This window comes from Oncorhynchus clarkii, chromosome 1 (genome assembly GCF_045791955.1).
Source record: "Oncorhynchus clarkii lewisi isolate Uvic-CL-2024 chromosome 1, UVic_Ocla_1.0, whole genome shotgun sequence".
NCBI classification, from domain to species: domain Eukaryota; kingdom Metazoa; phylum Chordata; class Actinopteri; order Salmoniformes; family Salmonidae; genus Oncorhynchus; species Oncorhynchus clarkii.
Genome location: NC_092147.1, coordinates 51,864,154 through 51,877,965, shown reverse-complemented (window position 1 = coordinate 51,877,965; position 13,812 = coordinate 51,864,154). Strand labels below are relative to the sequence as shown.

Sequence of the window (13,812 nt, the reverse complement as noted above, 5' to 3'; positions counted from 1 at the left end):
GGGATATGAATAATAACATCATACACATAACGTTAGCTAGGGAGCCAGCCAGCTAGCTTGCTAACAGTACACTTTAGCTTGAAATGAAACCACTTTGTCAAAATTAGAAACATGTAATATCTGAAAATGTAGCTAGCTAGACGATCACGGATGCCATGCCATGGTTGCCCTTAGTTTGAAGATGAAATCCAGAGACAGGTGTTTTCTCCATCTCTTTAGTTATCATACTCTAATTCCACTGATTTCAAAACGCAAACCTACAGAAAGTGGAGATCAACACTTATGCAGTTCCACTACATGATAATTTTTAAAAAAAGTACCAACACAGACTGACCAGTTCAAATAGACAGAAGTCCTCTATATGGCAGAACAATCTGAACTCTTCTCTCGGCATGTCCAGCCCACTCATTATCTCAGCCAATCATGGCTAGTGGGAAGGTTGCTGACTTTGTCTGTGGCTTAACCAACTAGGCTCTAATTTAACAATTTTGTTCATATTTACACATGGCATACAAGTGTGTTATTAAAGCACATGAAAGTTCACATGTTCCAGAAGGCATTTCTGCCAAAAAACACATTTTGATAAATCAAAAAAGTTTATGTTCAAATGGCTCCTGTGAAGTAGTGACCCACTACATACGCCTAGATTCCTGAAACAAGTCACATTTTTACTCCTGAACTTATTTAGGCTTACCCTAACAAAGGAATACTTATTGACTCAAGACATTTCAGCTTTTAATTTAATTAAATGTGTAAAAATGACAAAAAAATGTAATTCCACTTTGACATTATGGGGTACTGTGTTTATGCCCGTGACAAAATCTCAATTTAATCCATTTTAAATTCAGGCTGTAACACAACAAAATGTGGGAAAAGTCAAGGGGTGGGAATACTTTCTGAAGGCACCGTAGATGATTGATGATGAGAGTGAGTCAGAGAGAGTGCGAAAGGACGAGGGACTGATGGGCTAAGATAAATAGGTGAGGGTGTCAGAGTTCAGGTCATGGCTGTAAATACATGAGGTCAGGAGTAATTGCTTCTCACTCTGAACACGACTCGCCACTGTCTCACTGAATCATCCGCACTCTCTACGTTTTCTCACTTTGGCCTGACTCTTTGTCGTGTGTACTTAGTACACAGGGGTCAAACTCATTCCATGGAGGCCCGAGTCTCTGTGTGTTTTCACTCCTCCCTTGTACTTTATTGATGAATTAAGGTCACCAATTAGTAAGGAACTCCCCACGTCTGGTTGTCTAGGGCTTAATTGAAAGGAGAGAAAAAAACCTGCAGACACTAGGGCCTCCATGGAATGAGTTTGACACCCCTGTGTGAGTTCATATAATGTTGGAGGGAGGAGTGTGTGTGTATGTGTGTGAGTGAGTGTATGTGTTCTTGTTCATCCCAATTGTTTGTATTCTGTTGTCCTTCTACTATGCTGAACTTGTGTATGTGTTAATACGACAAAGGAAAACCGAGGAAAAAGGTGAAGGCAGCTTAGTGACGAAACATCTGGTGAATAGACAGACAGACAGACGGAAGGACGGCGGGCAGACAGACACAGGCAGCCTGTTCCTCTACTACTGCCGTGCTCACCTAATGACCCATGCTTACTGAACTGGAGAGACCCTTGGAGGGAATTCGTCTACGTCCCTGTAAAAGTCAGACAATCAACCAGGCATGCTAGACAGCTAGGGTGAAATGTAAAGCCTTGTATAATGCTATATGTGGAATGCTATAGGGCACTTGAAATGACCCCTTCTATATTCTCCTCTGTTAGAATAGGTAAGGTTGAAGCATGTTTCTAATGTAACATGGCTTATGTGGCCCGGCCTATTATGGCACAGTTCATTAGATTCCTGCCTCCGCACCTCAAGACCCACAGTCCATGTCCAGGTTTCAGCCACCTTCTTCCTCCCTAGACAGTGTCTGTAGTGTTTCTCAATGAGGAGAGAAATCATTACTAACATCATAGAAGGAGTACTGCAGGTTAAAGGGCAGTATTGATTGTTAATAAGGGAACTTGATGACAGGGTGGATGACAAAGTGTCACTGTATTAAGAACCAATTACAAGGTGAAAGGGTCACATGATGAGAGACAAGATTGCAGACGGGCTGTGACTGAAAACATCACTAGCCATCAAATCCTTGCTTCCTCCATCCTTGATAATTCCATTCCAACCTCAGACCTCCTCCTCCTCCAAAGTTTAACAGCTAACATTTTCAGACATAGCCAGCGTGTAGAAAAAGCAAAGTGCATGGGCTTTGTTTTCCTTGTGCTTTCAGTAGCGGATATGTGCCCAGCACAACACTGGGTGGATGTTGTCCCTGTTTCTACGGGTCAAGGCCATGCACAGCATGAAGATGTGATGGATACCGCCAACCTTATGACCATGGTGTTAAAAGCATCACAAATTCACGTTACTGAAAGAACCTGATATTATTTATGTAGTGATTGAATATTATTTGCAGCTGTCAGGTAATGGGAAAACAGTAGAATACCAGCAACCAAAAAACAGGTGTTTACTTAGATATTACGTGGTAAAATTATAATTGCACAATAATAACCTATGAGTTTGTTTCTTTGGGGTGGTGGGTGGTATTGAATTGTTTTGTTGAAGTCTGTTGAAGTGACAGATGGATAACTCAAGCTGTTCTGAAGTAACTGTAGCCTGCTGTAGCTAGGTGAGGACATCTGTTTGTTTTATGGATGCTGTCCCCCCCCCCCCCTCTCCCTCCAGAGGGTAATCAGGACCTCTCCTGGACCCTGCAAGGAGCACTGAGGACCAAACAGGAGGATAATCTGGTAATGCCCATGTCTTTCTGTCTGTCTGTCTGTCTGTCTGTCTGTCTGTCTGTCTGTCTGTGGTCATGTGTAGCACTCAGACAAACAACATATTTTATTACATGTTTTGACTGCTAATTACATGCTGGCCTTCTGTCAAGCAGGTCAAAATAAGGTCAATGCTGTATATCTGCATCATTGACACAACCACAATATCTGGTTAGTCAACACCTTCAGTACTGTTATGGAACCAACTAGACAGCCTACTTTTAACACTGTACTTGCTAAGTGTAGGGGTTCTAGGCTTGTAAATCTTGCTCAATGTTCTGTGTGTACCAGGTTGCCTCAGGCAGTGTCATATTCAGATGCTACCAGACTGTGCCAGTAGAGTAGCGTTATCCTAACAGATTGGTCACTCTCCATCAATAACAGGTGCAGATCAGCAAGGGTTTTCATTATGTTGTTGGTTTTCATTATGTTGTTCTAATGGTTCCTTATTACATTTCTCTTTAATGATACAGATCGTTTCTCAGGTTGTCCTTTCCACTGGTAGATGATGAATGTACAATAGGATTACTGACCATGGTAGAAACATGTCCTAACAATAGGGATCAATGCTGCTGAGCGATATCCTGTGTCTGGGTGGGAATTAGACCTTTGAGTACAAAATCTGTGATTTATTAATCTTGCCTGTTGCAACGGGAACCATTAGAACAGTTCATAAAGTACAAACCCTGTCCACCTGTCACTCCAGGCAGGTAAAAAATGACAGGCAGGCTCAGGATCAAGACAGACAGAATGGTCAAAAACCGGGAAAGCTAGAAAACAGGAACTAGAGACGGACAGGAGCACGGGAAAGAACGTTGGTAGGCTTGACGAAACAAAACGAACTGGAAACAGACAAACAGAGAACACAGGTATAAGTACACTGGGGATAATGGGGAAGGTGGGCGACACCTGGAGGGGGGTGGAGACAAACCCAAAGACAGGTGAAACAATTCAGGGTGTGTTGACCAGGGTGCCGGCGTTGGAGTGAGTCAGTGATGAAGCCTGGGTCCAGGATGTCCCTGATGGGGACCCAGCACCACTCCTCCGGGCCATAACCCTCCCAGTCAACCAGGTACTGGAATCCCCTGCCCCTCGGTCGAACCTTCAGGAGGCGCCTCAATGTGTACACAGGTTGGCTGTCAATGAGACGGGGGAAGAGAGGTGGGCCTAGAAACAGGAGACAAAGGGCTGTGAGACATAGGTTTAATCCTAGACACATGAAAAGTGGGATGTATACGGAGGGTACGGGGCAACAGAAGACGAACAGCAGAGGGACTAATAATCTTGGAGATGGGGAAAGGTCCGATGAAGCGGGGGGAAAGTTTGCGGGACTCCACCCAAGGAAGGGCAGGTCTCAAGTGGATAGCCATACCCTCTGCCCGAGACAATACCGGGAGCTGGGGTCCGGTGGTCTGCTTGTCATCGATACTTGAAGGTGGTCTTGAGAAGAGCCGACCGGGCTCTCTTCCAGGTACGGCGACAGAGGCAGACAAACATCTGTGCCGAGGGTATGCCAACCTCTTCCTCTTGCCCCGGGAAGAGTGGGGGCTGATAACTCAGGGAACACTCAAAAAACAAGAGCCCAGTGGTGAGCAGGGCAGGGTGTTGTGGGTGTATTCAACCCACATGAATTGCTGGCTCCAGGTGGTGGGGTTGGCAGAGACAAGGCAGAGAAGAGTTGTCGCCAGGTCTTGATTGGCTCACTCCGACTGGTCGTTGAACTGAGGGTGGAACCTGGAGGACAGGCTGGCCGTTGACCCAATGAGCATGCAGGACGCCTTCCAGAACCAGGATGAGAACTGAGGACTCTGGTCGGAGACCATGTCCACCGGGAGTCGATGGATCCGGAAGATGTGCTGCACCATGAGCTGGGCAGTCTCTTTGGCAGAGGGTAGCTTGGGGAGAGGAATGAAGTGGGCGGCTTTTGAAAACCACTACTGTCAGGATGGCGGTGTTGCCTTCTGACGGGGGAAGATCTGTGACGAAGTCCAGGGATATGTGAGACCACGGACGGTGAGGGACAGGTTGAAGGGGACTAGCCAGAGCTTGCCGAAGAGTCTTGTTCTGCACACAGACCGTGTAGGCGGCGCACTCCAGGACCAAGGAGCAGACCACGTCAGGAACAAACATCAAGTTATCTTGCCCCCCGGGGTTCGGCTCGGAACGCTGCTCCTCACGAACCTATTCCCCAACTGAGTGCCATCGCCAGGCACAATGTGGGAAGGATGGTCTCAGGTTCCTGGGTTGTAGCCGGGGAGCTATAGCGGCGTGACAGCATATCTGGTTTGACATTTCTCACCGACTGGTCATGCCTTCCTCCTGGCTACTCCTACCACGGCCAACAGCTCCGCCCACCCCGCAGCTACTCGTCCAAGCCTCCCCAGCTTCTCCTTTACCCAAATCCAGATAGCAGATGTTCTGAAAGAGCTGCAAACCCTGGACCCGTACAAATCAGCTGATCTTGACAATCTGGACCCTCTATTTCTGAAACTATCCACCGCCATTGTCGCAACCCCTATTACCAGCCTGTTCAACCTCTCTTTCATATCGTCTGAGATCCCCAAGGATTGGAAAGCTGCCGCAGTCATCCCCCTCTTCAAAGGGGGAGACACCCTGGACTGCTACAGACCTATATCCATCCTGCCCTGCCTATCTAAGGTCTTCGAAAGCCTAGTCAACAAACAGATCACTGACCATCTCGAATCCCATCGTACCTTCTCCGCTGTGCAATCTGGTTTCCGAGCCGGTCACGGGTGCGCCTCAGCCACGCTCAAGGTACAAAACGATATCATAACTGCCATCGATAAAAGATAGTACTGTGCAGCCGTCTTCATCGACCTGGCCAAGGCTTTCGACTCTGTCAATCACCATATTCTTATCGGCAGACTCAGTAGCCTCGGTTTTTCTAATGACTGCCTTGCCTGGTTCACCAACTACTTTGCAGACAGAGTTCAGTGTGTCAAATCGGAGGGCATGTTGTCCGGTCCTCTGGCAGTCTCTATGGGGGTGCCACAGGGTTCAATTCTCGGGCCGACTCTTTTCTCTGTATATATCAATGATGTTGCTCTTGCTGCGGGCGATTCCCTGATCCACCTCTACGCAGACGACACCATTCTGTATACTTCTGGCATTCTGGAACTCACCAGCATTACCAGCATTACGAACCAGGAATACGATTTTCCGAAATGGATGCTTTGTTCCCAGGGCAATTGAACTGATTCCAGAGGCTGATCCAAAACACCACCGGCAGAGAAGAGGTACTCAGTGTGGACTCCTAGTCCGACTCAGGAGGCGCGCACACCACCCACCACTTCCGAGATTATAACTTGCTAGTGTTTAGTCTCTGGATAATAAAGTTGACGAGCTCAGGGCGAGGATTTCCTTCCAGAGAGACATCAGGGATTGTAACATACTCTGTTTCACAGAAACATGGGCCTCTCGGGTTATACTGTCTGAGTTCATACAGCCAGTTGGGTTCTCAGTTCATCGCGGGAATAAAGATCTCTCCGGGAAGAAGAAGAGTATGTTTCATGATGAACTACTTATGGTGTGATTGTGATAACATACAGAAACTCAAGTCCTTTGGTTCACCCGAACTAGAATACCTCACGATCAAATGTCATCCGTATTACCTACCAAGAGAATTCTCTTCGGGTTATAGTCACACCCGTGAATATTCCCCCTTAAGCCGATACCACGACGACCCTCAAAGAACGACACTGGAAACTCCATGCAAACTGGAAACGACATATTCTGAGGCCGCATTTATTGAAGACAGGAATTTTAACAAAGCTAATCTGAGGAAAACGCTGCCAAAGTTCTACCAACACATTGACTGTAGCACTCGCTCTGAGAAAACATTGGACCACTGTTACACAGCTTTTCGAAATGCCTACAAGACCATCCCCCGCCCTCCCTTTGGCAAATCTGATCATGACTCCATTTTGCTCCTCCCTTCCCATAGGTGGAAACTCAAACAGGAAGTACCTGTGCTACGAACTATTTAACGCTGGTCTGACCATTCGGAATCCATATTTCAAGATTGTTTTGAGCACGCGGACTGGGATAAGTTTTCCGGGTATTCTATGACAATAACATCGACGAATACATGGATACGGTGACTGAGTTTATCAGGAAATGTATAGGAGATGTTGTACCCACTGTGACTATTAAAACCTACCCAAACCGGGATAGATGGCAGCATTTGCGCAAAACTGAAAGCACGAACCACAGCATTTAATCATGGAAAGGTGACTGGGAATATGGCCAAATACAAACAGTGTAGTTATTCCCTCCGTAAGTCAATCAAACAGGCAAAACATCAGTACAGAGACAAAGTGGAGTTGCAATTCAATGGCTCAGAAACAAGACCTATGTGGCAGGGTCTACAGGCAATCAAAGACTACAAAGGGAAAACCAGCCACGTCGCTGACACCGACGTCTTGTTTCCGGATAAGCTAAACACCTTCTTCGCCCGTTTTGAGGATAACACAGTGCCCCCAACACGGCCAGCTACCAAGGACTGTGGGCTCTCCTTCTCTGTTGCTCACGTGAGTAAGACATTTAAGCGTGTTAACCCTCGCAAGGCTGCCGGAACAGACGGCATCCCTAGCTGCGTCTTCAGAGCATGCGTCTCCCTATCCTAGTCTGCTGTCCCCACATGCTTCAACATGTCCACCATTGTTCCTGTAGCTAAGAAAGCAAAGGTAACTGAACTAAATGACTAGCACTCACTTCTGAAGAAAGTGACTGAAGACACCTAAAACCCTCACACACTTTTAGAGATGCACAATTTAGAGCATCCTGTCGGGCTGTATCACTGCCTGGTACGGCAACTGCATTGCCCGCAATCGCAGGGCTCTCCAGACGGTGGTGTGGTATGCACAACGCATCTCCGGTGGCAAACTACCTGCTCTCCAGGACACCTACAACACCCGATGTCACAGGAAGGCCAAAAAGATAATTGAGGACAACCACCACCCGAGCCACTGCCTGTTCACCCCGCTATCTTCCAGAAGGCGAGGTCAGTACAGGTGCGTCAAAGCTGGGACCAAGAGACTGAAAAACAGCTTCTATCTCAAGGCCATCAGACTGTTAAATAGCCATCACTGGCACCTTAGAGGCTGCTGCCCTAAATACATAGACTTGAAATCACTGGCCACTAGTCACTTTAATAATGTTTACATATTTTGCACCAATCATCTCATATATATACTGTATTATATTCTATTCTACTGTATTTTATTCTATGCTGCTACGACATTGCTCGCCCAAATATTTCTACATTTGTATGTGACCAATACAATTTGATTTGATTTGAATAGTAGATATTTGCCAGAAAAGAGGGATTGGCCAATGAGTGATATATGTTTCAGTTAGGTTGGCTTCTTAGTGTTCATAGAAATGGTTATCAATTGTACCGCAGAGATGGAACGTAAGTCACAGAAAATAGATGTTGTGGTGGCAGCTGCAGAAAAGTACTTTGATGGTACGAGAAAAGTTACAGGGTGTATTGAGTGGTAGTGTCCCGTCCTCTCAGATCGTTGGCCTAGGGTTGGATCAGATGAAGAAGAAGAAGAATGTACACTCCAGTCCAGTTGGTGGCAGTAGTGCACCTTTTGGTTGCCAACCGCCATTTTTTTAAACATAAGAGTTCACCATTACTTCCTGCAACCAACAACAGCGTGTAGTTTTCGTTGGAGCTCATACAAAATCAAAATGGTAAATATAGACTATACTATGAGGTGTTGGATGAGTATTGATAATATGTAGTGAAGGGCCAGGCTATCATAAATTGAATTTGAGTAGCTATCATAAATTCGCATTGTGCCCTTTTGTTGGGATTATTCATATAGCTAGCAGCTAAGTTAGCTAACTTGTTAGCCGCTTTTGCTTTGCACTGTATGTGAAAGGCTAGTTTGACTAGCTATGAATATAAGTAGAAAGCTGTGAGATGGAGCTAATGTGATCAAATGTAAACTAATGCTAGCTAGTCTCAACAACACGTGTGAATGATATCATTTCAGAGTTTACCGCTGAATCCCAAACCGTTTCTGAATGGTCTTACTGGTAAGCCCGTGATGGTGAAGCTGAAGTGGGGTATGGAATACAAGGGATACCTGGTGTCCGTGGACAGCTACATGAACATGCAGGTACGTGGACCAGACGATGTCTAAAATGTGTGAACATTATCATCCTCAAATGGTAAAATGCACCATTGTACAGCAAGTTCTGGAATGATTACCCAATGCACACAATTACATCCAGAGCCATACAAATGTACATGTCTGGTTTTGTATTGCCATCTGTAACATATCTACAATAATAGTCAATATCTATAGTCTAGCTATAAAATCTATTGTCTCTGATTATAGTTGGCCAACACTGAAGAGTATGTAGATGGAGCGTTGGCTGGACACCTAGGAGAGGTGCTTGTCAGGTAAGCTCAGTGGAATGCTCATTGGTTTACTTGCACTTCACATAGCTTATGATTACACACACATTAGCCTGGTCCCAGATCTGTTTGTGCTGCCTTGTTAACTCCTATTATGGTCATCATAGTTTGGTGTGACAATGACCATAGGAGTTTCATGACAACACAAACAGACCTGGGTCCAGGCTACATCCATAACTCCTCTGATTGTAGAATTAGCCCTTCTCTCTGTCATAGAACCAGCCTGCACTGAGCTAACAGTTTCCATGTGTTTCCCCTCCACACAGATGCAACAATGTCTTGTTCATAAGAGGAGTAGAAGAGGAAGAAGAAGATGGGGAAATGAAAGATGCTTGAAAGCTGAATGCTTCAGCAGGCTTCTTCTACTTTCTTTAGTTTATATTTTTTTTCATCCGGTCGCTAATCTTGTTCACTGGATTAGTTCTCATTTTTTAATGAAAAACATCTTGTTGTGAAAACAGTTATGTATTTTTTTTTATATGATGATGAACCAAGCTGTTGTGCCCCTCATGGCACAAGGATAATAAAATTGTGCATATTGCACTTTTCAAGAACATCTTTATGATATTTTGTGGTGAGGCAAGAATATTAAACAATTGAGCTATTTTATAATCAAGGTATACAGGACATTTAATTATAGATCTAACTGAAATAACAGACAATGACACATTTATGAGTAGCGCATTTTTGTAAATCCTACTTTGGCTTAAGCTAGCTAAAATATAGACCTAACATAAAAGCTCATTTATAATCAGTAAATGTCTTCAGACGCCAACCTTATGGCAATTCGATCTGAACTGAAATTAAGAGCGGTCTGTCATGATCATTCAGAGTGTATGTCACTGTTTCTCATTTTTCACACAGGGTGGCTTTCCTTAGCCTGGTGGGCTGTTTGGGAAACGTTAGGTACAATTAAAACTATACTTCAGGCACCACTATACCACTGAATACTCTCCCAGGTATTCAAATACTAATGTCCGTTCAGATATTCAAATAACTGTGCCCATCCTTATGTCAGCCCTGTACTCTCCAAAGGAGAAGATCCTGAACTTATGCTCCAATTCAGAGGTCTTTTCCTCCTCCCTCTGAATGGTGTTTTTCACAATGTCTATCTGCTGCACCAGTATGCGGGTCTCACTCTTCCTGTATGTTACACAAGTAGATGGACAGTGTTAGCAGTTACGCTGAGTGCCAGTCTGCTTTCATATGCCTACTCCAAATGTAGTTAGTTGTATTATGTATTCAAAATAAACTATCACATTTACATAAGTATTCAGACCCTTTACTCAGTATTTTGTTGAAGCACCCTTGGCAATGATTACAGCCCCGAGTCTTCTTGGGTATGACGCTACAAGCTTTGCACACCTGTATTTGGTGGCTTCCATCTGTCCACTCTACCATAAAGGCCTGATTGGTGGAGTGCTGCAGGGATGGTTATCCTTCTGGAAGGTTCTCCCATCCTTAGAGGAACCCTGGAGCTGAGTGCCAGCTCTAGGAAGAGTTGGTGGTTCCTAACTTCTTCCATTTAAGAATGATGGAGGCCACTGTGTTCTTGGGCACCTTCAATGCTCCAGATCTTTACCCCGACAGAATCCTGACTCGGATCTCTACGGCCAATTCCTTCGACCTCATAGCTTGGTTTTTGCTCTGACATGCACTGTCAACTGTGGGACCTTATATAGACGGGTGTGTGCCTTTCCAAATCATGTTCAATCAATTTAATTTACCACAGGTGGACTCCAAACATCTCAAGGATGATCAATGAAAACAGGATGCACCTGATCTCAATTTCGAGTCTCATAGCAAATGGTCTGAATACTTATGTAAATAAGGTAATTCTGTTTATTTTTAATACATTTGCAGACATTTATAAAAACCTGTTTTCGCTTTCTCATTATGTGTATATTAATGATAGTTTAAAAAATAAATGTAATCCCTTTTAGAATAAGGCTTTAATGTAACACATTATGGAAAAAGTCAAAGGGTTTGAATACTTTCCCATGCACTGAACATCTTGGATCAGGCTAGTTAGCAGTCACATATGCAAAGGATAAGGCCTTGGTCGTGTTCATTAGGCATGAAACGGAAGAAAGGGACTGCTTGGATTTGTCCAATACGAATTGTATGCCCAACTGCCCTTCCTTACATTTTCTCCTGTGTCAGCTGGACGGTTTTGTGGATCTCGTCCGTGGCCGCCTTCTGGAAGTTCGGGATGTAGGACAGGTTCTGCTCATCCAGGTCAGTCAGTACGTTCAGCTTGTCCCTGGGGTTTACTTTGAGTAACACAACTCTGGCTGCATGGAGGAGAGGAGACCGCAGAGAAAACAAAATGGAAGAGGTTATGATAACACAAATATTAGTCTGGTCCCAGATCTGGGGCCTGTTGCACAAAACTAGGATAAGGGATTAAGCCAGGATATCTTGGTGATCCTGGCTCAATTGATCCGTAATCCGGTTGCACTAAAGATGGATAGGGGGCAGGAGGATATGTTATGGTATAAATTACCATGGAGATTTATTCTGTGGAGCTAGCCTGCTCCAGACCAGGCTAAATTCCAGGATCTATTTAATCTCATCCCTAATGTCAGTCAGCAGTCACCACAAATGGAAACCAATAGTTATTTCACTGCTCACTATACATTGTTATCACATATAACTAGACCCACTGTTATTTAAACGTTTGTGATCATTAATTTCAATGATTTTGGATAAAAAATGATTTTTAGATGATGTTGCTATCATTAGATAATTTACAGTTTCCCATAGACTATAAGGCTATATATAAAATGCTAGAATATTAGGGCCACAGAGGGGAAAAAAACACAAGTCATAATATTGTAACCAGTTGTTTTAAAGGAGGACAGTTGTTAAAATGACAGATGTGGGGCATTTCGTGAAATTGTACTTCAGTATGGTTTCATAAACAAAGACATGCTGATGTGCCAGAATATTAAGTATCACATTGTCATAAGTATCAAAACTGTAAAAACAATATGTAGCTTTTCTGCAGAAAGAACCAGCCTCATAAATTTATGACTTTATCCTTTTTCTTCAGTGTGGCCCTAGTACTCTGTCATATAAACAAATACACATTCCATATGAATATAAAAACACAATGTGTAACATTATGTTCCTTTATTGAATAAGGACAAAACAAAGCAGGTAAACCATCAGCTCCTTTCAAAACTGAAGTCACAGTGACTCTACAAGATGGAAAGCACAGAATCTAAGCATATTATACAAAATGATACATATACAGACCTTTGAATGTGTATAACACACCCTGCATGTCTGCACACTAAAATAAATGCAGGACAAATCCATACACATCAACTGAACAGACAAATGAATGGATGCAGTAGCCTCCCTGCAGCCTTGTATTACACACAGTATACCGCACAAACATCATAAGAGGCCAAATTCGTCAAAAAACGAACCCCAAAAAACCCAAATTCCTCTGCCACCGCAGGACATATTTAACCAAAATTGAAAGCACACATACAAACTAAAATAATTCAACACATATTGGTCCCTCAGCAGCCGACCACTGTCGTCATCAGGGAAGATTGCCGGATTGTCCCAGTCCATGGCTGGTGGCACTCTGGGGGCCCTCTCCTTCCTCAGGCAGGCCACATTGTGAAGGACAGCACAAGCCACAGTAATATCACATGCCCTAACAGGGCTGACCCTTAATTTGTGAAGGCAGTGAAAGCGTGCCTTCAGGAGGCCAAAGGTCATTTCAACTCTGGCCCTGGTCCTGGCATGGGCATGGTTGTAGGCCTGCTGTGCTTCCTGGGGGTCTGTGAAAGGTGTCAGGAGAAAAGGCTGGCAGCCATACCCCCTGTCTCCCAGCAACACACCAGAGAATTCACCTGTCAACACAAAATCTCATCATTACTACCTCATAAACACAGTGATATTCTTGACACAGCCATGATGGTTATAAATAGGGGTTGTGTGGCTTACCTTGTGATAGGCACTGATAGATTTCAGAGGCCCGAAAGATTCTGGAGTCATGGACTGAGCCAGGCCATTTTGCCACAACATTGCTGATCACACAGTCAGCATTGCAGACCATCTGAAATCATAAGATGAGGAATATTACACCAATCAATGCACATCACTGGCAATGCAGAGTGTTCGTCAATGGACAATATCAAAAAGTTATGTTCACCTGAACATTAATGCTGTGAAAGGATTTCCTATTCACAAAATCGGCCTCATGGGCACCTGAGGGGGCTTTTATCCTTATGTGTGTGCAGTCCACTGCACCAATGACATTGGGGAAACCTGTCAAACAAAGTAATGAGTATCCTACTATGTGTTAACAGTTGTCCTGTAATTTGTAGATCCTCTTACCTGCAATCCTATAGAACTCCTCTTTGATGTCACAGAGTCTTCTGTGGCCAGGGAAGGAGATGAAGACATCTGCTAATGCTTTGATAGCCAGACACACACTCCTTATTGTGCGGCAAATTGTGGCCTTGTTCAGCTGTTCTGCATCCCCCACTGAGTACAGGAAGGCTCC

At 44.3% G+C, this 13,812-nt stretch overlaps 1 protein-coding gene across 1 annotated transcript; it reads left to right on the top strand.

Moving 5' to 3' along the window:
• Positions 1 to 8,478: 8,478 nt before the first annotated feature.
• On the top strand, positions 8,479 to 11,160 carry LOC139416559 (small nuclear ribonucleoprotein F-like). The gene is made up of 4 exons (XM_071165325.1): positions 8,479 to 8,551; positions 8,857 to 8,982; positions 9,205 to 9,269; positions 9,551 to 11,160. Exons 1-4 carry the CDS (start codon positions 8,549 to 8,551, stop codon positions 9,618 to 9,620), a joined length of 264 nt encoding a protein of 87 aa, XP_071021426.1. The 5' UTR covers positions 8,479 to 8,548; the 3' UTR covers positions 9,621 to 11,160.
• Positions 11,161 to 13,812: the final 2,652 nt, after the last annotated feature.

Coding starts and splice junctions, on each gene's coding strand:
- LOC139416559 (XM_071165325.1), top strand. Junction 8,983..9,204: donor ACAGCTACATGAACATGCAG/GTACGTGGACCA, acceptor CTCTGATTATAG/TTGGCCAACACTGAAGAGTA. Junction 9,270..9,550: donor CTAGGAGAGGTGCTTGTCAG/GTAAGCTCAGTG, acceptor CCCTCCACACAG/ATGCAACAATGTCTTGTTCA.